The 27,162-nt window shown below is 37.2% G+C and overlaps 1 protein-coding gene across 1 annotated transcript in view; it reads left to right on the top strand.

The window, feature by feature from the left end:
* Positions 1-27,162, top strand: part of LOC136874347 (uncharacterized) — a 129,588-nt gene that overhangs the window by 95,500 nt on the left and 6,926 nt on the right. Inside the window, exons 7-12 of the mRNA XM_068227762.1 lie at positions 2,774-2,910; positions 9,743-9,897; positions 10,915-10,993; positions 16,983-17,145; positions 19,414-19,588; positions 20,988-21,047. Of these exons, the coding sequence (XP_068083863.1) occupies positions 2,774-2,910; positions 9,743-9,897; positions 10,915-10,993; positions 16,983-17,145; positions 19,414-19,588; positions 20,988-21,047 (769 nt within the window). The remainder of the gene's footprint in view (positions 1-2,773; positions 2,911-9,742; positions 9,898-10,914; positions 10,994-16,982; positions 17,146-19,413; positions 19,589-20,987; positions 21,048-27,162) is intronic.

Below are 27,162 nucleotides of genomic sequence, written 5' to 3' on the forward strand. Positions count from 1 at the left end.
CCAAGGGACAGTTCTGAAATGTATCAGCCAACATGTTCCACTACAGCAGACAAAGTAGTACAGAATAGTCCTTCATGTTCCAGTAATGACAAATATCAAATAAATAGCCAAGATAAGACTAGTAACTGTGATATTCTTCAACAATGTTGCCAGTTTCAGCATAACGAACACCCTGTAAAGAGTAGTATCCAAGAACTGAACTACAGCAGTAGTCAACATTTCATTAGTAATCAAGAAGATTCTTACTGTGATGATGACTTACAAGAAAATGAATATCCTCAGACACCACAGAATAACAAAGAGCTGGAAATAAACTCTTCACATTCACAAAATAATGGTAATTATGACAGTTGGAAAGATACTAATGAAACATCTACTAGCAACTCTGATTTTCTACAACAGGGCACATATTGCAGAGACAAATGTAGTGACTGTTTGCCGGTGAGTGGACAGAACACAGCTCAAGAAAACAGTCTCAGTTGGTATGAAGAAAGTTTGAATGTTGAAGTTTAAGGCTCTTTTTAAATCCAGCAGGATATTTTTTTCATTCAAATTTATCATATTATCAATTATTGGGCTAGGTTATGTGGAGCCAAGAACAGTTCAAATGTGGACAGAAATCTAGTAATTTATGTTTGTACATTAATTTATTAATTACTTTTTCAGTCATGATCTCAATAATTTTTTTTGAAAGGAGAGTTCTATTGAAATGGAAGGTAGATAAAACTTGCAATTTAGTGTAGGCTATACAGGGTTTCTGTTTCTGTCACAGAACAAAACACGGAACAATGTTTGCATTCCAGCCTAGAATTGAATTGAATGACAATGCTGTTTTCTATTATATTATCAGAAACAGCCCTGAAGCTTTAAGTTGGAGGAGGGCAGTCTGAGAAGTAATGGTAGTAATGGTATGTAAAGAAAAACCCAGAGATTTTTATTTATTTATTTATACAATATTGCTAAGGAAAATAAAAATATCATTGTTAAGCAATATTGATAATAGGCCTATTTATACTCAATGGGAAAAACAGCCTGTTAATACATTTACCAGTAATGAGTGTTTCAAACTTGACATTGAATCATAATGGTTATTCCTAATATGGAGGGTTCTTGATTGATGCAGTTGACAAAATGGACATTTCTGACTTGAGAATTTTAAACAATAGTTGAGGAACATACTACATAAATGCAATGAAACAGATCATAAGTACATTGTCATTAGGAATATAATTCAAGAGTTATTGGTTAATGTTCTCAATGTATAAAATTTCAGAGCAAGACTGTTATACTGGTAATAATTGAACTTTAAAAACTAAAACATTGTTTTGAAATTATGAATGTGACTGTTAAATTATATTTTTTTAAATTAAATGGCTTAAGATAGCCAAAATTAAAGTATAATTAAAGTTCACAATTCTTTAAATTGATAAACGGAACCAACCATTCTAATACTCATACAACTTTTAGAGCTCAACTGAAAACTAGCCTCTTTCTTCTTCTTCTTCTTCTTCTTCTTCTTCTTCTTCTTCTTCTTCTTCTTCTTCTTCTTCTTCTTCTTTTTCTTCTTCTTCTTCTTCTTCTTTTCACCCTCTCTGGGGTAGATTGAATCAATCATTTCTCTGTGTGGTGTTATTTTCTTTCCTTTCAGTATGTGTCTTTGAGAATTTTCACTACTGGAGTCACATAATGATCCAAAATTGAAATAATCATACTTTAAGTGAAAGTGCACAAAGTTCTAAAACAAAATCTCATTTTCTATCTTAGAGCTGCAAAATAAATTGTATCAATTGGAACTTTTAACAAGAAATGAACCTTCCAAAGGGTTTCTCTAAGGTAATACAGGGTAGGTCAGAAACAACGTTGACTGGGTATATGAGTGCTAGAGTGTTTGTCATACTGATAAATAATTTGAAAAAATAATTTCATATGTTGCACCATTCTCATTTTATCAGCTGCATAAGTTAGCCAATCAGATTGCTTTGTGGGCAAATTTAAATGGACTTTACAAAGCGTTGTTTTTATTACTGGAATTATTGGTACTGTTACTTCTAATTTTTATTTTTCATATAAGAAAAGCACAACTCTGAAGTTACTAGAAAAATGAATTACTTGTCAATTTTTCTCACCCATTCCACTGCAAACAAGAGCCCTTCTGCTAAGTTATCATTCTGTTCTCCAAAAACAAGTCAACAGCTACCAGTTCTTTTATACATTACCGGTACATCAAATTACTGTCCTGGAATCTGGAAATAATGTTATGAAACAAATTTTAATATATATTCCTTAATTTAAAATGAAGAAATTTACAAAACTGCAAATTTGAAACATGTCCAAAGATTGTAATAACTGTTCTGCTATATTTACCCCTTCTCCAAAGAACTGTTCTTTTCCATTTTGTTGATTTTAATGCATGTAATAAAATAAATTTTGAAGGTGAGTAATATCAATATTTTACTGTTCTGGTACTTATGTTTGATTGATTTATGCAGAAAGATGTGTACCGGTATATAAAATATTCTTAATCTGTGTAGTATATTATACTTTAAGTGAAGGTGCACGAAGTTCTAAAACAAAATCCCATGTTCTATGTGATGAACTGAAATAGCTTAAAATAATATGCTACTTAAAATAACATGCTCTTCAAAATAATATGCTACTTAAAATAACATGCTCCTCAAAATAACATGCTACTTAAAATAACATGCTCTTCAAAATAATATGCTACTTAAAATAATATGCTCCTCAAAATAACATGCTACTCAAAATGTTGCAGAAGAACTTTATGTGGAACACAGTAACAGTGCAGTACAACCCTTTGATTGAAGAAGAATGGGATGAACACTTTAAAGTCACCTGTGAATATGGATATGACTTCTGGAAGACGGTAACCTTTCCTTTCTTGGATGTCGAGTAAGTCAATTTTTTGTTACATTAAATTATCATCATCATCATCATCATCATCATCATTTTCATTTCCCCTTGTGCAGCTCCTGCCAGGTTGGGGTATTGATGGTAATTGTATTCCATTCCAGTCTTCTTTTTCCTTATACTGTTCTTAATAGTCTACCCATCCTGTTCTGGGCCTCCCTCTTTCCTCTTTCCTTTTATCTTAAGCCCAACACTTGTTTTGGTGTCCCTCCTCTCTCCATCATTCAGTTTTTCTACCCCTATTTCTTTTCTGACTATAACATTTCTTACCCTGTCTCTCCATGTGTTCCCTACCATACTCCCCAGGAACTTCATCTCCCTGGCCTGAATTTTACTCTCATCTCTTGATGTCAATGTCCACGTCTCTGATGTATACGTTAATATAAGGGGTATAGTACATTTTGTACATTATCTCTTTATATTTCATAAGAACTCCTCTGTTCCACACCAAGTTCCTTACATTCTGGTAGAACTTGTTTCCCACTCGTACCCTTCTGCTGACTCCTTTTCCAACCTTGCATCTTGCATTATTTCACTTCCCAAATATTTGAAGCACTCAACAACCTCACTCCTCATTTCCCTAGTACGCCTCTTCAGTGATACCTAGGCCATCTATGACAGCTGATGGCGAAGCTGTTGAGGATCCAACCAGCCTTCGGGATGAGGACTAAACATACATACCGAGACTTAAGCAGTGAATATAAACTTGAAAGCTTCCCAGTCTGCCGAACGCACAATTTCACTATAAATATTACACTATAACATACCTTTTAAAAAAAAAAAATTAAACAAGGAATAAATACATCATATCTATATCATACTATTAAACAAAGAATGATATGTTTCATTCTAAAAGAACATTATCAAATTCTGTCAAATCACATTCAATATTTGGAAATATATATGTTTATCTCTGTCCAAACATCTATGAATCTGAAATTTAGAACTTATCTTAAGAAAGACTTGCTTTGTCACCATTCCAGCTTACCTTCCTTCTTAACAAATTATGCGACCAGTCAGGCAAATTATGAAGCAAAAAAAGTCAAGTCACTTAAAATCAGCAGTTGGTGGCAACTGTACAAATATATCAATCAAAGTATGGTACTTATTTTTCAAATGGTGAAATTTCCATGGAGGCAAAATCACAAGTAATCAGGAAGATTAACTAAAGGTTGAGTTGAAAATATGTACTGTATGCTTGTACCCAAGGAAAGCCATTCTTCTTCTGGATTCATGGACTGGGCAGTACCAAATGATAACGAAATTGTACTACAGGCCTTATCCAACTGTTAGATGTTCATGGGTTTGGGGTTTGGAAACAATTTGTTTGAACTTTTTATGATATGCTTCTTCTGCATGATCTTGATGTTGATACCCAGGTTAGAAATAGTATTTTTCAAACTTAAGCTTTTGTTCACAATCTATTGTCTTCACCAAGATTTTGAGCTGTGTGACAGTATGGATGGTATACCCTAAATCAGGATAGACAACAGAAAAGCCTTCACACTGTAAAAACTCAGTTTGCTATTGTTTTCATTCTGATATTGATTCTACATGTACCTATTGTGAAGAGCTCTCTTTAATTACATGTGTATAGTGCAAGATCAATCTTTACCTGAACCATTTTTCTTTCTCTATAAAATACACTTGTGTAATGTTTACAATCAATGATATAATAAAATGACTATTACTTGCCATGATATCTTATTGTTAATTCAGTGGTCACATACCTGCATCTGTATAGAATCATGTACCTATTCTCCTTAAAAAATGCCCCATATGGCTAGAGTATATAGTTCATATATAGTATGTAGATTGTAGTGGGGGTTTGATTCCCAGCTCAGCCATTCTCAAAGTGGTTTTCCATGATTTCCCACTTCTTCTCCAGGCAAATGCCGAGATGGTACCTAACTTAAGGCCATGGCCACTTCATTCCCTCTTCTTCTTCTATATCTTCCAATCTTCCCGAACCCCACCACAAGGCCCCTGTTCAGCATAGCAGGTGAGGCCACCTGGGTAAGGTACTGATTCTTCTCACCGACTCAAAGTCTGACACTCCAGCACACTACCCCTGAGGTGGTAGAGGTGGAATTCCTCCCTGATTCTGGGGGAAAAACCAGCCCTGAAGTGTAAACGGATTAAATTTTAAAAGTAGTATATAGATTATACTCTACTTAGGAACTTGTATACCTTATAGTTTATTTACCAGTTCAATGGCATACATCAATACATAACAGTAATTTCCTTTCGTGTGAGATCCACCCTTACATGTTTATGGTTCTCCTCTCCCTAGCGCGGAGCGTCAATGAACGCACTAGAGCGATGTTACCTTCTGGCACCACGATCATTGCTGCTTCCTCTCCTCTTCCTATTGCCATTCTTCCTCTCCCACCCACCAGCAGTCCATTTGAGGCGTGCTTAATTAAACAACAGTTACATACTGTATTTAAAACTTGGAAAATTGCACCAATAAATTTAGCTCAGACTGACAAGTCACTATTGCCAAAATTTCCTTGTTAGTGAGGAAGCAATGGTCTGGTTTCTCTGCCATCTGGTAGAGTAAGCTGGAATCTCAAAATTGGCATGCAGATAGGCTATTATTATTATGATATTATTATTATTATTATTATTATTATTATTATTATTATTATTATTATTATTATTATTATTATTATGATGTCCTACTCTTTGGCTGAACGGTCAGCGTACTGGCCTTCGGTTCAGAGGGTCCCGGGTTCGATTCCAGGCCGGGTCGGGGATTTTAACCTTAATTGGTTGATTCCAATGGCCCGGGGGCTGGGTATGTGTGTTGTCTTCATCATCCTTTCATCCTCATTATGACGCGCAGGTCGCCTACAGGCGTCAAATAGAAAGACCTGCACCTGGCGAGCCGAACCCGTCCTGGGATGTCCTGGCACTAAAAGCCATACGACATTTCATTTCATTATTATTATTATTATTTATTGTTGATGTTGTTTGAGTCATCAGTCCATTGACTGGTTTGATGCAGCTCTCCATGCCACTCTATCCTGTGGTAAACTTTTCATTTCAATATAACTATTGCATCCTACATCTGCTCTAATCTGCTTGTCATATTCATACCTTGGTCTACCCCTACCGTTCTTACTGCTTACGCTTCCTTCAAATACCAACTGAACAAGTCCTGGATGTCTTAAGATGTGTCCTATCATTCCATCTCTTCTTCTCATCAAATTTAGCCAAATCGATCTCCTCTCACCGATTCGATTCAGTATCTCATCATTCGTGAATCGATCTATCCATCTCACCTTCAGCATTCTTCTGTAACATCACATTTCAAAAGCTTCTATTCTCTTTCTTTCTGAGCTAGTTATCGTCCATGTTTCACTTCCATACAATGCCACGCGTCACACGAAAGTCTTCAAAAACATCTTTCTAATTCCTATATCAATGTTTGAAGTGAGCAAATTTCTTTTCTTAAGAAAGCTCTTCCTTACTTGTGCTAATCTGCATTTTATGTCCTCCTTACTTCTGCCATCTTTAGTTATTTTACTACCCAAGTAACAATATTCATCTACTTCCTTTAAGACTTCATTTCCTAATTTAATATTTCCTGCATCACCTGCCTTCGTTCGACTGCACTCCATTACTTTTGTTCTGGACTTATTTATTTTCATCTTGTACTCCTTGCCCAAGACTTCGCCCATACCATTCAGCAGCTTCTCGAGATCTTCTGCAGTCTCAGATAAAATAACAATATCATCAGCAAATCTCAAGGTTTTGATTTTCTCTCCTTGGATTTTGATTCCCTTTCCAAATTCCTCTTTGATTTCCTTTACTGCCTGTTTTATGTAAACATTGAAAAGAAGGGGGGTCAAACTGCAGCCTTGCCTAGCTCCTTTCTGGATTGCTGCTTTTTTTTTTTATTTTTATATATACATATTGTATATAATTCTTCGTTCTCGGTATCTGATCCCAATCACCTTCAGAATCTTAAATAGCTTGGTCCAATCAACAGTATCGAATGCCTTTTCTAGATCTCGAACGCCTTGTACGTGGGCTTGTATTTCTTAATTCAGTCCTCTAAGATCAGACGTAAAGTCAGGATTGCTTCATGTGTTCCTCCATTTCTTCTGAAGCCAAATTGATCTTCTCCCAACTAAGCTTCAACTTGTCTTTCCATTCTTCTGTAAATAATACATGTTAAAATTTTGCAGGCATGAGATAAACTAATGGTGCAGTAGTTTTCACACTTGTCAGCACCGGCTTTCTTGGGAATAGGTATAACAACATTCCGCCAAAAATTGGATGGCACTTCTCCTGTCTCATACATCTTACACACTAAATGGAATAACCTTGCCATGCTGGTTTCTCCTAAGGCAATCAGTAATTCAGAGGGAGTGTCATCAATTCCAGGTGCCTTGTTCCTATTTAGGTCTCTCACAGCTCTGTCAAACTCTGACCTCAAAATTGGGTCTCCCATTTCATCAGCATCACACCTTCTTCTTGTTCCAGAACCAAATCATCTAGATCTTTATCTTGACACAACTGTTGATATGTTCCTGCCATCTGTCTGGCTTTCCATCTGAGCTCTTAATATTTATACAGCTATTTTTCCTTCCTCCAAAGCTTTCCTTGATTTTCCTGTATGCAGCATCTACCTTTCCTAGGACCATACAACCTTCGACATCCTTGCACTTCCCCTTCAGCCATTCTTCCTTAGCTACCTTGCATTTTCTATCCACTTCATTCTTTAATTGCCTGCATTCTTTTCTGCCCTCTTCATACCTAGCATTCTTGTATTTTCATCATTTATCAATCAGGTCTAGTATCTCCTAAGTCATCCATTGATTCTTAGTTGATCTTTTCTTCCTTCCTAACATTTCTTAAGCAGCCCTACTGAATTTTTCATGACTATCCACTCTTCCTCTATTGTGTTTCCTTCAGCTTTTTCATTTAGTCCTTGTGCAACATGTTCCTTGAAACAATCCCTCACATTATTTTCTTTCAACTTGTCTAGATCCCATCTCCTTGCATTCCTTCCTTTCTTCAATTTCTTCAACTTGAGATGGCATTTCATGACCAACAATTTGCAGTCAGAGTCCACGTCTGCTCCTGGAAAAGTTTTGCAATCCAACACCTGGTTTCTGAATCTCCGCCTAATCATAATGAAGTCTATTTGACACCTTCCAGTGTCTCCAGGACTTGTCCATGTATACAGCCGTCGTTTGTGGTGTTTGAACCAAGTATTGGCAAGGACTAAATTATGATCAGTGCAGAATTCAACCAGCCGACTTCCTCTTTCGTTCCTTTGTCCCAATCCAAATTCTCCTACTGTATTACCTTCTCTTCCTTGACCCACCACTGCGTTCCATCCTCCCATCACAATTAGATTCTTGTCACCTTTTACATATTATATTAAATCTTTTATCTCTTCATATATTCTTTCGATTTCCTCATCATCTGCTGAACTTGTAGGCATATAAATCTGCACTATTGTGGTGGTCATTGGTTTGGTGTCTATCTTGACAACAATAATTCTTTCACTATGCTGGTCGTAGTAGCTTACCCGCTGCCCTATTTTCTTATTTATCATTAAACCAACTCCTGCATTTCCCTTGTTTGATTTTGTGTTGATAATTCGGTAGTTGCCTGACCAAATGTTCTTCCTGCCAACGTACTTCACTTATACCAATTACACCTAACTATAGTCTGTCCATCTCCGTTTTCAGATTCTCTAACCTACCACAATGATTCAAATTTCTAACATTCCACGCTCCGACTCGCAGAATGTCAGTATCCATCTTCCTGATGATCACCCCTTCTCGTGTAGTCCCCACCCAGAGATCCGAATGGGGACTACGTTACCTCCGGAATATTTTACCCAGGAGGAAGCCATCATCAGTACATCATTCATACAGAGAGAGCTGCATGTCCTCGGGAGTTAGTTACAGTTGTAGTTTTCCGTAGCTTTCAGCCGTGTAGCAGTATCAACACAGCCAAGCCATGTTGAGTATTATTACAAGGCCATATCAGTCAATCATCTAGACTGCCGCCCTTGCAACTTCCGAAAGGCTGCTACCCCCCTTTCGATGAATCATTCGTTAGTCTGGTCTCTCAACAGATACCCATCCGATATGGTTGCACCTGTGGCTCGGCTATCTGCTTCATTGGGACACGCAAGCCTCCCCACCGAGGCAAGGTCACATGGTTCGCAGGGGAGGATTGTTGTTATTATTATTATTTTTATTGATCTTCTACTGGTTATCCCACACCTTGTGGGGTCATGGATGAAAACTATGTTGCACAGGTGGATTTAGTCCTGGTTTATTATTATTATTATTATTATTAGAAGATTTAAATCATTAGAAGATTTACAAACTGTGATCGTCTTCATCATAATTTTTTTTTTTTCCAAGAACTGATATACATATTGAAGAAAAGAAATTCATCCACTTGACCAAAATTGTCACAATTTCATACAATGCATTTTTCATGCAAAATTGATTTTTTTTAATGTTCCTGATGCCAACTCTATGCGTACAGATGGTAATCACTATTGCGTGTTTCTGTGGTAGCCGGTAATGTGGTGTGTTTTCTGCATATAAAATGGAGTGTGTTGGGAGAAACACAAACAACCAGTCCCCAAGCCAGAAGAATTAATCACATGCAATTAAAATCCCCAACCCAGCCAGGGATTGAACTCAGGACCTTTTGAACTGAAGGCCTCAATGCTGACCATTCAGCCTAGGATTTGGACTATTATTATTAGTAATTTATTTATTCATTTATTTATTTTGAAATTACTACAAAATTGTATTATCTTCATTTTCAGGGTAGCAACAGGAAATCCTGTAGTGTTCACCCTGTCTCCACCTGAATGTTACATGGAAATTCGGTATGGCTATGGCACAACAGGCAACCGTGTGGGTGGACCCGTTCGTGTTGGTGATCCTCTCACACTTATTATCTATATGCGCAGTAAATATGGTAAGTTTGAGTGGAATAACCTTTCTCATCATCAGTTATGCGATTGTCAAAAGGAATTATGATTAATCAAGACAGCAAGAGATTAACTTGGATTAGCTTGCATAATTATCAAAGGTTAAGTTCAAGATTATTGATTAATGAATGAATGAATTAATTATAATTACAGGTTATTACAAACAATCAAAGGCATTTATGTTGACAATTGTGCCACAGTGGGATTGATGATGGAAAGAGTTCTTGGTTCAAAGTATTAATCTTTCACTTTTGTTATTCATAGTTTACATGGTTCATTTACTGAAAGGTGTAAAATGACAGGGAGGATTTCAGTTAACTAATGTTATTGATAAGTGAGTATGCTGGCATCAAGAGGAACAGTACCATTCTCTAGTGAGGAACTCGGACACTTCCAGACGTATGTCCATTAGACCTTTCACATTCCTTATCCTCTCAACAATCGTCTCCTGCAGTTTGTCCCTATTGCTCAAAATCACCTGTATATATTGTCCCTATTAATACTGTCACATTTCACATCAGATATAAGTCCCCCGGGCTGAGTGGCTCAGACGGTTGAGGCGCTGGCCTTCTGACCCCAACGTGGCAGGTTCGATCCTGGCTCAGTCCGGTGGTATTTGAAGGTGCTCAAATACATCAGCCTCGTATCGGTAGATTTACTGGCGCATAAAAGAACTCCTGCGGGACTAAATTCCGGCACCTCGGCGTCTCAGAAGACCGAAAAAGTAGCTAGTGGGACGTAAAGCAAATAGCCTTATTTATTATTAGAAATAACTCCCTATTCTGGTCCTCTACCATCAAGATTTTGTTTATTTTTACTGTAATGCAAACAGATTACAACTAAGGGTAAATCATTAGAAGATTTACAAACTGGTCGTCCTCATCATAAAATGTTTTTCCAAAAACTGATATATGTATTGAAGAAAATGTAATCATCCACTTGACCAAATTTGTTGCAATTTCATACAATGCACTTTTCATGCAAAATTGATTTTTTATTTGCAGATGGGTTTGATATTGTAGTCAATGACTGCTTCGCTCATAATGGTGCTAACAAGAAAATCCAGCTGATTGATCAATATGGGTAAGTAGACTTTCCATGAAATAAAAGCATTAAATATTTATACTCATCAAATGATGCTGATAAAGATTTTTTTTTTAATGAAACCTGGGGATAGAATTGAGGGGTTATTTGTAAAAACAGCCTTTGGGAGCTTTTTTTAAAAAAATGAGAATTTGATGCCATCTAGTGGATGGTGATTTCTACTGGAGCCTGGATATATCATTTACATGAAAATCAGCCCATGTCAAGCTTGAGGATTTGGGAAATATTTGGTGGTTTTACAAACAACCCATGACATTCATGGTTTTGATACAAATTGCTTACTATTTTCAGTCAAATTTTAGCTACATTCTAATTGATTATTTAGATTAATTCAACCCAGTTGCTGTCAAATGTACACAACAATGTAGTTTTCAGCATTTGTTTGTTCACTTCTATCATTGTTAGTTCCGGCTCAGTGGCTAAATGGTTAGCATGCTGGCCTTTGGTCACAGGGGTCCCAAGTTCGATTCCCGGCAAGGTCGGGAATTGTAACCATGATTGGTTAGTTTCGCTGGCACAGGGGCTGGGAGTATGTGTCGTCTTCATCATCATCATTTCATCCTCATCACGACGCACAGGTCGCCTACAGGTGTCAAATCAAAATACCTGCATCTGACGAGCCGAACTTGTCCTAGGACACTCCTGGCACTAAAAGCCATACGCCATTTCATTTCATCGCTAGTATTCTGTGGTTTGTCATGAATAGCTTCTACACAAGAGGATGTTAATTTTTCACTGCTTGCAGCAATACTTTCATAAATCTTGTTTGACAAGGGCTGTTTTTGTAAATAACCCCTAAAATCTATACAATGGATATACACAGATCAGAGCAGGTGCGGCGGATCTATGTTTGCCGTGTTAGCCGGGCTAACGCCATCTAAAATGAAAGATTTGAAATATCAGTGAATATGACTACATACAGTAATATTATGGCATATAAATTGTTTATTTAATACTGTATAATATAACAACAACAAAGCCTAATTCTCTTACGTATAAATATCACTTTAAGTAACAAAAGTTTAGCATCTGTCGAATGATGAAGATGTGCGCTTTGTTTACTTTGGGTAATTATTGGGGGGCATGATTAACATGAACACAGGCATGTGAAACGAGGAACAACTATTAATGTTAACATTCCTACACATTATAACTATATTCACAAACAAACAGAGAAAACAGAACAATAATAGAGCTTGTTTCTCAAAATACATTTTTGAATGAGTCTTATGTATAGAGTTTTCAATATTCACAAGTAAACAAAATAGATATAACTTGATTCATAAATAAAGTAAATATTTTGAAGAAATGTTTTATGTATGAAGCTATCAAAAATAATCACAAGTAAAAAAATTAGAATTTGCTTCATAAATATATTTTCTTAATAAATATCCTATTATCATACTGTATATTATTCATTTCATGATACAAAATGTGAAAAGCTCTACCACCAGATGTACCACCTGAACAGTCTCCATTGGGAAATGTAGTTCTCTGAAGGAATGCCCACTTTCTATTCTCATTTCTTGATATGAAACCATCTACCAACTTCTACAGATTTAAGGCCTTAGCAGCCTCCGAAGACTACCAAACTCCACATTTGAGGGGACTTATCATCTAGGAGAAGATTTTTTGGCAGGACAAAATGACACTCTGCAGAAAATGCATCTTTTGCCTACAACAGCTTTGTTGTTGCTGAAGGGAGATTCAGTTATGATGGAGGACAAATGCTGCTGTGTTATTGAGGACTTACTAAAACATTCATTCTTTAAGCCAAACTATTGCTGCTTGCATACAAATCATAGACAATGGGAGACCCACTTGCCATATGTCAGCTATGGTAACAGAATGAGTAGGCAAAAGTGGATCATTTTAATGATTCCTGGCACACAAATGATACATGGTTGTGTGACTGAAGGAAGTCATGTTCCTTGTTTTTTTGGCCTTGCCAAGCAAACATCTTGTTCAACATTTGACAAACTAAAATTAATGACATAATATATTGTGCTCTGAATGTCGATAAATTAAAAAGATTTCTGAATGACAAACAAGATAAATTTTATTGTTTCGGATGCACTGCACAGACGAACATTCATAAGTTTTATCAAATTAAAATGAAGTTAAAGTTAAAATGCAGCGAATTGGTGATGTGGAAATTGACAAGCAGAAATCATACTGAGACTGTGTTGCAGGGACTTGATACAAGGTTCGACATATAACCTACCGTATATCCCGAACTGAATAAGCTGGAATTTCTTTCTCTTTTGGATTTTGACTTGTTTGAAACATATATTGACTCTTTCCCTGCTCGGCCATTCAAGTCTCTGGTTAAATCATATGGTAACTACTTCAGTGTCCTGGTACTCAAAACTGAGTTGTCGGCCACCTACACATCAACAGAATTTAAGAAGTCTGCATATTAGAACTTTATAAATATTTAACATGTTCAGAATTAAATGTGGTATTACCTGAAGTAACCAAACTCTGTTCTTTAATTTTGACTATTCCTGCTACTAGTGCCTCTCTCGAACAAATTTTCTTGTCAATAAAATGGATAAAAGTTATTTAAGAGGTACGCAAACATAAGAAAAATTATCAAAATTGTCATAATATCACTTGAGAAGAACCTTATGAAGAGCTGTACAAACAATCCGGGTTTCCATGATTCTGTTATAGACAATTTTGCTGCCAAAAATTCCCGGATAGAGCTATGTTACAAGAAGTAATATATGCAGATGTACAAAGAGAATTGAATTTCTAAGTTTTAAAATGCATGCTTCTATTTAAGCTTTAATACCCATACATTGTTTTATCCATGTTTCTACAAACTAGTGTGCTAGGGTCACATGCTACCACTGGGTCAGAGTCCATACAGGAACCAGAGGAAAGAATTTGGGTTAGTACTGATAGGAGTGTTACCCCAGGAGAGTGACCAGCATACTCTAAGCTAAGTAGTTAGTTGGATATTAAGTTACCGAGTGAGTAAGCTACATGGTCTTTAGCATGAAATTTCAGTTTAATCTCCTTTCTCATGTTTTGTAATTGTTTCTCCCATTTTCAGCACATCTGAAATTTTACGGTACCTTACTGAAAGCAGTGATATAACAAACACCAAATTATTCAAGAACCTCAGGCCAGATTTGGCTCCATCAGCTGAAATGCTTTGTCCATGTGGTGAGGAAAGGACCAGAAAATATTAAGTTGATCATTCAGGGAAAAACCAAGGGACAGAGGCCAATAGGAAGAACACCAATGAGGTGGATTAGCCAGATTACCAGTACCGGTACATGTATAAGATGAGTATGCAGATAGTGGACTACATAAGTGATAGAATAATCAATATACAGTTAAACCTCCAGTTACACGGATGGGCAAGTGCTGCATGGAGTGTGGCTCCTACAAAATATCACTTAAATGCACATTTTCTGGAATGATCAAGGGATCTACAGAAATCACTAGTTTTCAAAATGAAATAAGACACACAGTTTGATAAGTTAATTTTATTCTGTGAAAAAAAAGGGAATGTCTTCATGCAGAAATGACCGTAACTAGAAGGTAAAGAAAAGCAAACTTCAAATTATTAAAATAGATATTTGCCAGAAAAACATGGCAAAGGTGTAGGAAAGCTGAAATGTAATCTGCTGAATGAAAACTATAGTCTACACTTACAAAAATCATGATCAAAAATCTTTATCAAGTTCTTCAGTATCTTCTTTTCTACATGTGAAACAAAGTACCTCCCAAATCCAGTGATCCTTGCAGACATGTAAGGCACACATTTGCGCTTGACTGTTGTATTATTCCACTTGTGGCAACCACAAAGATGACAGAGCCTGGTTCACTTCTCTTCCATACGCATGGGAGCTGGTAGCTCACATTACTTCACCGAAAACAAGCTGACGTTCTTTGGCAGACTTTCCATGGTTGCTCTCAATCAAAGGTGGCTTTCCATCAACTCAAAAGACAGATCAGTCAGGAAAAGACTTCTTCTATGCAATTTTTCAGGATTATTTCCAAAGAAAATTATCATCAAATTTATTCCTGCTATATCCAGATAGTGAAAAAATACTGACAATGGCCATCTTCTTATGATTTGAGAAGTCCAGTAAGGTGCTGACATATGATCTACTGTCATAGTTAATAGTCACGGTTAATAGTAATATTTTTCAAAACTTTGATCTAGTGTATCAACACCTCCCTTCATCGCATTGTAGTCAAGGTTCACAACTGCCTTATTGGTGTCCTTGTCAATTTCATCAGAATCATGCACAGTTGACAAAATTAATACACCCCGTATAGGTTTTCTCATCATGGACAAAAGCAGCATGTTGTACAGGAACCCAAACATACAAGACTTCAAAGCTCTTGTTTCGCTCAGCACATACTCAGGTGGTATTGATTAATTCTTAATCAAAAGAGCAAATCATAGACACAATCTTTTTACAATTTGCTTTATGTTGCACTGACACAGATAGGTCTAATGGCGATGGTGGGATACGAAAGGCCTAGGAATAGAAAGGAAGCGGCCGTGGCCTTAACTAAGGTACAGCCCCAGCATTTGCCTGCTGTGAAAATGGGTAACCACAGAAAACCATCTTTAGGACTGCTGACAGGGGCTTTGAACCCACTACCTCCCGGGTGCAAGCTCACAGCTGCATGTCTCTAACCTCATGGCCAGCTCGCCCGGTAAATCATAGACATTTGGTAGATGTAATAGCCTTACCAGAAGTAGCCTTTGATGGGGACCATAGAGCAGTGATAGGAAAAATAGTGAACAAGAAAGAAACAAGAGAGAAGGAAGTATGAAAATTAAAAGTTATGAAAGTAAAAGAAAAATGCCAAAATGAATTGAAACAACACACACTCAGAACTGAGGTGGAGAGTGTGGAAGTGGAATGGGACATGTTCAAGAAGGTATATGTAAGCTGTGCAGAGAGTGCTTGTGGCAGAAAAGCTGAAAGAGTGAAGGATAAAGAGAGGGAAAGCATGGCAATTATTAAATAGAGATAAACTAGAAGAAAGTACCAGGAAATGTAAAGAAGGTACAACAAAGTAGTAAGTGAAGAAAAGTTGAGAGAATTCATCGCACTAATCGTGCGTCACCTCATAAACTGCAGGTCTTCGGGCTGAGCAGTAGTTACATGATAGGCCAAGATCCATCAAAATGGGGTTTTGGGTTAGCATTTCAAATAATTTGCCATTTATTTTCCAAAATAATTTGTTCTTAAAATTCTCATTGCTAAGCCTAAATATTTTGGCAAAAGTATATCTTTGTAGTTTATGAAAAGATACTGTACAGGAGCACTCAAAAGATTTACTTCTGTTTATCTAGTAGTGATAGATATTGTAGCATAAGTTTTGATGTATTTGGAAGTACTGGAGAGGTAGGAAAGTACTTCATCCAGCACTTGTGAAGCTACAGGTTCTGCTTCAGTAGAACTCAAAAAATTATCTTCATCACTTAAATTTTTCTCATTTTTGCTTCCGTTTGATGTATATTGATTACTAGAATGTAATGATTACAATTTTATTTCAAGAAGTAAATTACAAGTAAAAATAATATTTTGTAAAAAGTAATAATTACCAGTAAAAATTACTAAAACAGTACTTGTTACAAGTACTTTTACTCAGTTACTTCCCAGTTCTGCTGATATGCCATGACACCTTCCAACACAATGAGAAAAGAAGCAGGAAACTGCCTAAGCTTCACTTCTCTAGTATGTTCCCTCCAGGGCTTTATATGACAACTAATGGTAAAGCTATAGGCGATCCAACTAGTCTTTGGACTGAAGATACAACATACATACACACACACATACTTACATCAAACATGCATGTTCGTTATTATGTATTAACTTATTCCGAAATCCATAAACACTGTAAAGTAAAAGCTCCTCATAAATAGCTTCCAATTTAAAATATTCTTGCGAGGGGATGGATGTTAATAAAATGTCTTCTTACGTTACAGATGCCCAGTAGACGACAAGCTTATCAGTCGGTTCCGTGGCTCTTGGAGTGAAAGTGGAGTGTTTGAGACACAGGTTTTTGCTTACATGAAGACATTCCGGTTCACAGGTTCACCTGCCCTCTACATTGAATGTGATGTGCGCATGTGCCATGGAAGGTGCCCAGTAAGTAACAATTTTTAAATTTATTATTATCTGACAGAGGTTAGCATTTCCACACAAAAATACATCAAATTTTACATTTTGTTATCACTTATAGTACATGTATAAATGTTCTAATTCTAACAGTCAGTGAAATTGCTACACGATGAGGTGATTTTTCTTTTTTAAATACCATAGGTTATTGTACAAAACTGAAATAAGCACCTGAGAAAATTGTCTACAGTATATTGCAGCAAGATTACTTTGTTCTTTTATCTTACATATGTTCATACACTTTTATACTCACATAGTAATTCCCATGTAAGATGAATTTATTTTGCTGTTGTTGCTTCATGTAAGGAACTATGGAACTTAATCAGTAGTGCCATAAGCCATATATGAGTATCATGCCTGTCTTATTCATAACCCAATTAGCTTCAGAGTAAATACTTGTGCTTATTTTTGTTTTAAATAATTGGAGATCATTAAAGAGGAATCAGCTGTGGGTGAAATGTTTGGTATCATCCTTACATTCACCAGGAATGAAACTAGCAAACTATGGAAAACACCAAATGTTAGATCATAATCCACTTCCTTCCTCAGCTGTATTCACTTCACAGAACTAAGATATGAAGATAGAAGTTGCTCTGAGTTTCTGTTAGATTTACCATATTTCAGTCTAAAACAATCTACATACTGTATATCTTATCCTGGAAATATGTTTTAAATACTTATTCCTATATTTAAAAAATAGCTGTCATATACAGAGATGGTAAAAAAAGTGTTTGATTGGACAATTTCCTTCCCTGAAGTGCATATCAAACATTTAAGGTGGTGTATAGATCACAAGAATTGCTAACTACCTTGGATCTGTTGTCACTAACACCAGGGACTGAAAACCTAAGATGCACAGGCACTCTGTGATGGTGAGAAGTTTGACAGCAAAGCTTACTTACATGGTATTTTGAACATCCTCTGTCAACACCGCATTGCAAATGCATTGATGCGCTTTTTGTCCTTGCCCCTCCCTGTCTGCGATCCATAGCCATAGAAGAAGGCTGAATATACCAAGACATAAACCAGAAATTCCTTTGTGGTTTTACTAACTGCTTGGTTACACCAGTCCATAGCAACATTTCCAAGAGCAATGTTCATTTACTGATGTTTTTAAAAGTGTATGATTTCACGTATTTAGTTTGTTTGGTTACTGAAGATTCTAAACTGTTAAATGGCTACTTGTGAGACATCACAATACTGCGGTGAAGTAAAGTGACTTTCTTCACATGTAATTTTTTTCTACATTTTACTGATTAAAAAAAGGGATAACAGTTTTTCTTAAGATGACTTCATGTTTATTTATGCTGGAGTTGGAATTAAATAAAAAAATATTAATGCATTATTTAATAATCGATCAATCATTATGTCTATATACATATTTTGCAAAACTTAAAATCACTATTTAATTTTTTACACCTAACCATTCCGAAAATACTAAATATTCTGAAAAAATCAATAAAAAACTCCTCTTAGTGTATACCAGTACCTTATCATATACAAGGGTTGTAAATAAAGTAGTGGTGATGTTGTCCAGGAGATCAGGCATGCGCAAATAGGATATGGGAGCGGTCAGGTGCCGAGTTATAGTGTGCATCTGATGGGCATCCAGTTGGGAGTGTTGTTGCTGTATGGCACTGAAGTGAAAAAGTGTCAATTTCACCGCTCTAAAGCGTGTTTTCAAAAGGTGATCAACATTCATAGATTAAAATCGAGGTTGCCTGTGGAAGAAAATGCATGAGAATATTATTGAGGATTACGTGAAGCCTATGGCGAGAATGAACTACCGTACAGGCCGGTTGCATGGTGGATCAAGGCATTTAGTGCGGAGCAGAATGAGACTGTGGATTTGCACTGCACAGGTCGGCCGTAATCACTAGACATGAATCCTTGTGACTTTGACCTGTTTCTGAAGTTGAAGGAACCGCTCCAAGGCCGCCGATTTCCTGACATGGCATCTGTACTCTGCACAGTAGGGCACTCCGTCACTGTCATCAACAGAGAACGCCTTTCCAATGATGCCCAACAGCTTCCCAACATTTGGCAAAACGTAATAGGCTTTGCGGGTGACTACACTGAAGAAATGTAATGTAGTATATATATATATATATATATATAGAGAGAGAGAGAGAGAGAGAGAGAGAGAATAATTTATTTTTATATATTGTATTCATTATAATATGATGATCTTTTAATTCTCAAAGGAAGACTTACTGAACAGGTGGTTTATGATTGCAGAGTCAACCTTGTCACTGGCGTAATGCTAAGACAGTGGTTAAGAGATCACTGGAAAGTTCAGTAGCCAACAGCTCTACACCAGCGCCCCAGGTGCAGTCTGAAAATGTGAACCTATTCCAGGCACTTCAAGTCTTACAAGATGGTGAATCAGCTGATGGAGATCTTGCACGTAACAGTGAGTTGTTCCACCATTACAATAACAGGTCTTTAAAATAGATATAACTTTATCTCAGCCCATCATAATAATGTAAGAACAGGATAATAATTTTATTTTTGCCTTATACAGGTTGGTTGGAAACAACGAGAACCAAGTATATAAACCTTAGATGATTGGTCGTACTGACAATACCTCACACCATTGTCACTCTATCAGCTGCTGAAGTTAACCAATCAGATTGCTATGCAGGTGACTTCAAATGGGCTTTGCGAGACGGTGTCACTAAATCTACATGTGGCTTATGATTGCATTCACCAAGGGAGGGATTTGAATACTGACCTCCGAGCTGAAAGGATTGCGTCATAGCAAGTACGCTATGGTGACGCAGGCTGAAACCCATGGTGTGTTTGATACTGATTTCTGGGCATGAATCTCAAGCCGGTCCTAAGTCACATGTAGATTTACCAACACCAGCTCACAAAGACCATTTGAATTGACCACAAAGACATGATCTGATTGGCTCTGTAGCTGATATAATGACAACGGCATGAGGTATCGATTTTTATTTTTTAAATTACTAATCAATATGACTAACCCTCTAATGCTCTTATACCCGGTTCACAATGTTCCCAACCAACCTGCATAATTTATTTTGTCTTTCCTTGTAAGCAGTCTAGGATAATCCATTCCCTATGACATTGAAGATTTCATAATTCTATTTTTTAAAATTTTATTTTATTTTATTAATATTGTGAGTCCTGTTTAAAATATTATAAATATTAGTGTCTGCTTCTAGAACACTGTCAATCATCAATCATCTATGATATGCATTTAGTGCTGTGACCCAGGTGGCAGATTCCCTATGAGTTGAAAAGCCTTTTCTTAAAAGTTTTTAAAGAACTTGGAAATCATGGAACATCTCCCCTGATAAATCATTCCAATCCCTTACTCCTCATCCTATAAATGAATATTTGCCCCAATTTGTCCTCTTGATTTCCAGCTTATCTTCATATTATGATCTTTCTTACTTTTAAAAGCTGGTGTAATGGTGTTTTATCTAACTGCCCTGCAATTGTTTTGAGGACCTGTATCAACAATACATCAACAGTAATGGAAAGTTTGATGGATGAAAATTTGCTTGATATCAAAACTCTTTACCTGTGGGTAGAGTGAAAGGATGCATTAACTGTACCCCCTGCATGTTGTAAGAGGCTACTAAGAAGGGGACAGCCAAAGAATTTATCTGTACTTGCTCTCTCATCTTTTAAGCTCAAAATCATACCCATGATCCTATGCTTATCTGGGTAGTAGAGAAATGTACATACATCCTTTTTCATTGAGGGAAAACTGTTATAAAGCAGCAATTGTACCTTGTGATTAAGAAAGTCTTCAGTATGGTTGTATTTTTTTTTTACAGAGACACTCCTAGATCCTAACAGTGTGTGCCTTAAAACTGGTGCCTTCACAACTCTCATGGGTGAGTACTAATAATGTTGTTTTTAATAATGTGAAAATGGGAAACCACAGAGAACCATCTTCAAGTCTACTGGCAATGGGGTTTTGAACCCACTATTTCCTGGATGCAAGCTCACAGCTGAATGCCCCTAACCGCATGGTCAACTCGCTTAGTGTGATGCTTAAGCTGTAGATTAGTGGTTAAAGATCTGTTCAAATGAACACTAAGTTATACCTGTTTTGTAATTCTAACGGGGATACCCGTGGAATGCAGGGGTGAAAGAAGGTGCGGGCTGGAATGGGTCTATCCACAATATGAAACTAAACTTAAAATTTTACTGAAGGTTATATTTTCAATAGATAACACGATTTAACAAATTTTCACTACGTGAAATAACAATGAAAAATCAGGTACAAGGTATAATTTTACAAACAAGAGCACAAAAGCACAAGTTTAGGGGTCTTTACAAGTTCTGGGCTTCGAGCCCCAAATTTTTACAATCCTTGAGCTACTTGCCCAACTTTACCAAGGTACACGTTTGTCCAAAGGGCAGAAAACCCCTTCATTCAAGGAGCATTTGCTCCAAAAACCATATCAGGCCTCCTAGAGGCACTTTTACCACATAGAAAAGAGCTGGCCCGTTCTCAGTTTTTCACGCCTATTACCAGGCCATACCAGATTTAACACTTAATTGCCCTCAAGGCACAAGAAACATCAAATGAAGCGGGGGTATCTCGTACCCAACCCACTGGGCCTTAGTAGAAAAAGAATAGTTTAAGTAAATGGCCCAAAATACAAAAATGAATGGAGGTGTGTACTTGCACCCCTAAATGCTTAAAACCTAAGAGTCACAAGGCCGATGGAACAGGGGCTATTCCCAAACTATGGAGGTGACTCGTATAAGGAAAATTTAAGGCATTATGGAAAGGAAGAAAACCAATAACAAAATGTAGTCACCTCAAACCAATATGAAGGGGAGCTCGAGAGGGTAAATCACTCCCTATCCCTGAATTACAGTTAAAGATATATGAAGTTTTACAAAAGCGACCAAAAATTACATGTTTGAAGATAGGTTACATAGTAAAGGTTTCGGACCTTCCCCGCGGGTTAAACTGCTGAGCTAGCAAGAAATAAAGATGTTAAGCGGCCATTACCTTACAGAAGAACCGCTGCCTGAAGAAAGAGGCGCTACCCGCCTCCTGCTACACGTCCATACACTAAGCTAAATGTTGATGATGTGGCCCAGAGACAAGAAAATCAGCAGTTTTTATACCCTCGGGGAAGATTCGAGACCTTTCATGAATAATTAAGACACACCCACAGGCGTTTATTGGCTACAGTACACAGTTACACACAAAATCGAAGAAGAAAGACACGATTGGTCAAAATTAATTACAGAAATAATTGATTGGCTAACTTCAAAACTGGCAGAAAAAAAGATTAATATTGCCAACCCACAAATGAAAGAACAAAATTTAGTAATAAGAAAACTTATGAGTACAATATATCTTCAAGAAAGTTCCCTCACTTCGCACCAGGGTGCATGATCATAGTTTTTTTTGTAGAGATATCTATGAGACAATGTCCAAACTTCTTGATCAATGGAAAACAAAACAAGTTGAAATCCACACAGTATTGACAACTTCGTAATCACAAAATTTACGGTAGTGACATCTTCTGAGAAACTTATGAGTTGACCCAGTTTTTAAAGTTCAGAGTTTCTCCTGTAGAGGAGGATTTATTGGCGCAAGATTTAAAACTGCAGCATAGGAGTGTACCGCCTGGTACAGTAATATTTGAGGGGTTGAAAGCACAGTGGTAACATGTTTACTAATACAATATAAATAATATTGGTACGTTTGTCTTCCCTCCACGTAAAAACTACTTGCCCGATCAAGCTAAACATTGTCCAGCTTATAACTGGTATATTTGGTTAACACATAGGCCATTTACTATCACACCACCTCTTAGGGGGGCCATGCAGAAAAAGAAAATGCGTAGCAAGTCAGAGGAAATTGTATTCCTAGGACCCATAAAAAAAGAATACATTGCTTAAATGGTTAGTCCCATTAAAACATTGAGCCCATTGTATGTACTCGGAATTCAATTTCCCAGGGGAAAAAGAGTTTGTTTTCTATATTTTGATGCATAGTTTGTGGTTAAACTTGTAGTCTTACAAGAAAAAAGAGCATACACACAAGATTTACAGTTAAATTTCCTATACAGACTGTGCTTTCTTACATGTAAAAGAAGCATTTCAAATATGCAACTGAGGGCAAACATTCGGGCAGTGTCAAGTACACTATTTGCATGGAGTGTTGAAGCACTGCCACTGTCTCATGGGAAAACAGACACAACTTATTAATGATTGAATTCATATAATATTGAAAAGAATTCTATGCATGTGACGCTGCTAGTATACATTAGTCCATGTATGTAAGGTCAATCAATATCAATCAATACTGATCTGCATTTAGGGCAGTCGCCCAGGTGGCAGATTCCCTATCTGTTGCTTTCCTAGCCTTTTCCTAAATGATTTCAAAGAAATTGGAAATTTATTGAACAGCTCCCTTGGTAAGTTATTCCAATCCCTAACTCCCCTTCCTATAAATGAATATTTGCCCCAGTTTGTCCTCTTGAATTCCAACTTTATCTTCATATTGTGATCTTTCCTACTTTTATAGACGCCATTCAAACCTAGTCGTCTACTAATGTCATTCCACGCCATCTCTCCGCTGACAGCTCGGAACATACCTACCACTTAGTCGAGCAGCTCTTCTTCTTTCAATTCTTCCCAACCCAAACATTGCAACATTTTTGTAACGCTACTCTTTTGTCGCAAATCACCCAGAACAAATCGAGCTGCTTTTCTTTGGATTTTTTCCAGTTCTTGAATCAGGTAATCCTGGTGAGGGTCCCATACACTGGAACCATACTCTAGTTGGGGTCTTACCAGAGACTTATATGCACTCTCCTTTACATCCTTACTACAACCCCTAAACACCCTCATAACCATGTGCAGAGATCGGTACCCTTTATTTACAATCCCATTTATGTGATTACCGCAGTGAAGATCTTTCCTTATATTAACACCTAGATACTTACAATGATCCCCAAAAGGAACTTTCACCCCATCAACGCAGTAATTAAAACTGAGAGGACTTTTCCTATTTGTGAAACTCACAACCTAACTTTTAGCCCCGTTTATCAACATACCATTGCCTGCTGTCCATCTCACAATATTTTCGAGGTCACGTTGCAGTTGCTCACAATCTTGTAACTTATTTATCACTCTATAGAGAATAACATCATCCGCAAAAAGCCTTACCTCCGATTCCACTCCTTTACTCATATCATTTTTATATATATATAAGAAAACATAAAGGTCCGATAACACTGCCCTGAGGAACTCCCCTCTCAACTATTACAGGGTCAGACAAAGCTTCACCTACTCTCAGTGGCGGCTCGTGAAAAAATCGTCCTACGTGCTACAAAAAACAAGCTAAATACGCTGTTTTAAATCTGCATATTGCCATGATGAACAACTCATACTTCAAACTTGGTACTACTACTACTACTACTACTACTACTACTACTACTACTACTAATAATAATAATAATAATAATAATACAACTTTTCTCACAATTTATAACTCAGAACAAACAAAAACAACATTAATTTGGAAGCAGATGAATTCTTCGACAACTGTCTACGAGATAAATAATTAATTGGAGAAATATTGTTTTTACTAACCTAATGGCGCAACTTACATCAGTGCAAATAGAATCGTGGGAATATAGATCCCCACTAAGAACACTAATTTAATTTCACTTTATATACACTGCAGTGGATAAATAATTTGATAAATCTTCGTATAAACTTTAGCATTAACACAATGACAGAAAAAACACGCACCAGCAATATAACTGCGAGATTTAAAACCGCACAAAGCAACTGAAAGAGCTGCCAACTGATTCATTGAGACCTCCCCTATTACCAGAGTAAATATCCGGCTCCATGGCTAAATGGATAGCGCGCTGGCCTTTGGTCCCAGGGATCCCGGGTTCGATTCCCGGCAGGGTCTGGAATTTTAACCATCATTGGGTGTACATGTTGTCGTCATCATCATTTCATCCTCATCACGACTCGCAGGTCGCCTACGGGCGTCAAATCAAAAGATCTGCATCTGGCGAGTCAAACATGTCCTCGGATACTTCCGGCACTAAAAGCCATACGCTATTTCATTTCACCAGAGTAAATTACATTGTAATGCGGGATAACATTTAGGGTCAGTCAAAGATTCTTTGACTCACCTACGAATTCCTTATTTTTGGCACAAAAGGAAGATGGATATTTTAATAAGCATGTGTGAGATAGATTGCCTCCACTTACGCTTTACTTTCGAACCCAGACGATGCTACTCTCTAGTGGCAGATTCGCTTACCACGTTCAACATAAGCACGGCCGACTGGATCCCTCGCTGCGCTCCGGGTAGCAGGAGACACCGAGTAATTCTACCCCCTTGCGGGAGAGGAAGTAACTATAAACGGGATCAGTGAAAGTTGATCCCGGTTTACGGTATACTCCGCCGGCTAGGGGGAGTGTTCCAAGCTTGGCTGCGCCTGCGTATTGCTTCCTTCAGGCTACAGGCAAGGGCTCACTTCACATGAGCACGAGCCTTGTTCCCCGGGAGAACGGCGCTAGGTGTTCGACAGATCTCGTCCTGATTTGCACAAAACACAAATTCATATCGTACTCACAACAACGAAAAGGCACCAGGATAATTGTACTGTACATAAATAATATTCCTTACAGTTCCAAGCTACGTGCTGAAGCCCGGTAGCACGTACTGACCGGCCGCCACTGCCTACTCTAACTCTCTGAGATCTATTTTCTAGAAATATAGCAACCCATTCAGTCACTCTTTTGTCTAGTCCAATTGCACTCATTTTTGCCAGTAGTCTCCCATGATCCACCCTATCAAATGCTTTAGACATGTCAATCGCGATACAGTCCATTTGACCTCCAGAATCCAAGATATCTGCTATATCTTGCTGGAATCCTACAAGTTGAGCTTCAGTGGAATAACCTTTCCTAAAACCGAATTGCCTTCTATCGAACCAGTTATTAATTTCACAAACATGTCTAATATAATCAGAAAGAATGCCTTCCCAAAGCTTACATACAATGCATGTCAAACTTACTGGCCTGTAATTTTCAGCTTTATGTCTATCACCCTTTCCTTTATACACAGGGGCTACTATAGCAACTCTCCATTCATCTGGTATAGCTCCTTTGGCCAAACAGTAATCAAATAAGTACTTCAGATATGGTACTATATCCCAACCCATTGTCTTTAGTATATCCCCAGAAATCTGATCAATTCCAGCCGCTTTTCTAGTTTTCAACTTTTGTATCTTATTGTAAATGTCATTGTTATCATACGTAAATTTTATTACTTCTTTGGCCTTAGTCTCTTCCTCTATCTCGACATTATCCTTGTAACCAACAATCTTTACATACTGCTGACTGAATACTTCTGCCTTTTGAAGATCCTCACATACACACTCCCCTTGTTCATTAATTATTCCTGGAATGTCCTTCTTGGAACCTGTTTCTGCCTTAAAATACCTATACATACCCTTCCATTTTTCACTAAAATTTGTATGACTGCCAATTATGCTTGCCATCATGTTATCCTTAGCTGCCTTCTTTGCTAGATTCAATTTTCTAGTAAGTTCCTTCAATTTCTCCTTACTTCCACAGCCATTTCTAACTCTATTTCTTTCCAGTCTGCACCTCCTTCTTAGTCTCTTTATTTCTCTATTATAATAAGGTGGGTCTTTACCATTCCTTACCACCCTTAAAGGTACAAACCTGTTTTCGCATTCCTCAACAATTTCTTTAAACCCATCCCAGAGTCTGTTTACATTTTTATTTACCGTTTTCCACCGATCATAGTTACGTTTTAGAAACTGCCTCATACCTGCTTTATCAGCCATATGGTACTGCCTAACAGTCCTACTTTTAAGACCTTCCTTTCTATCACATTTATTTTTAACTACCACAAAAACAGCTTCATGATCACTAATACCATCTATTACTTCAGTTTCCCTATAGAGCTCATCTGGTTTT

The sequence above is a fragment of the Anabrus simplex genome, chromosome 5 (assembly GCF_040414725.1).
Source record: "Anabrus simplex isolate iqAnaSimp1 chromosome 5, ASM4041472v1, whole genome shotgun sequence".
Lineage (NCBI taxonomy): Eukaryota > Metazoa > Arthropoda > Insecta > Orthoptera > Tettigoniidae > Anabrus > Anabrus simplex.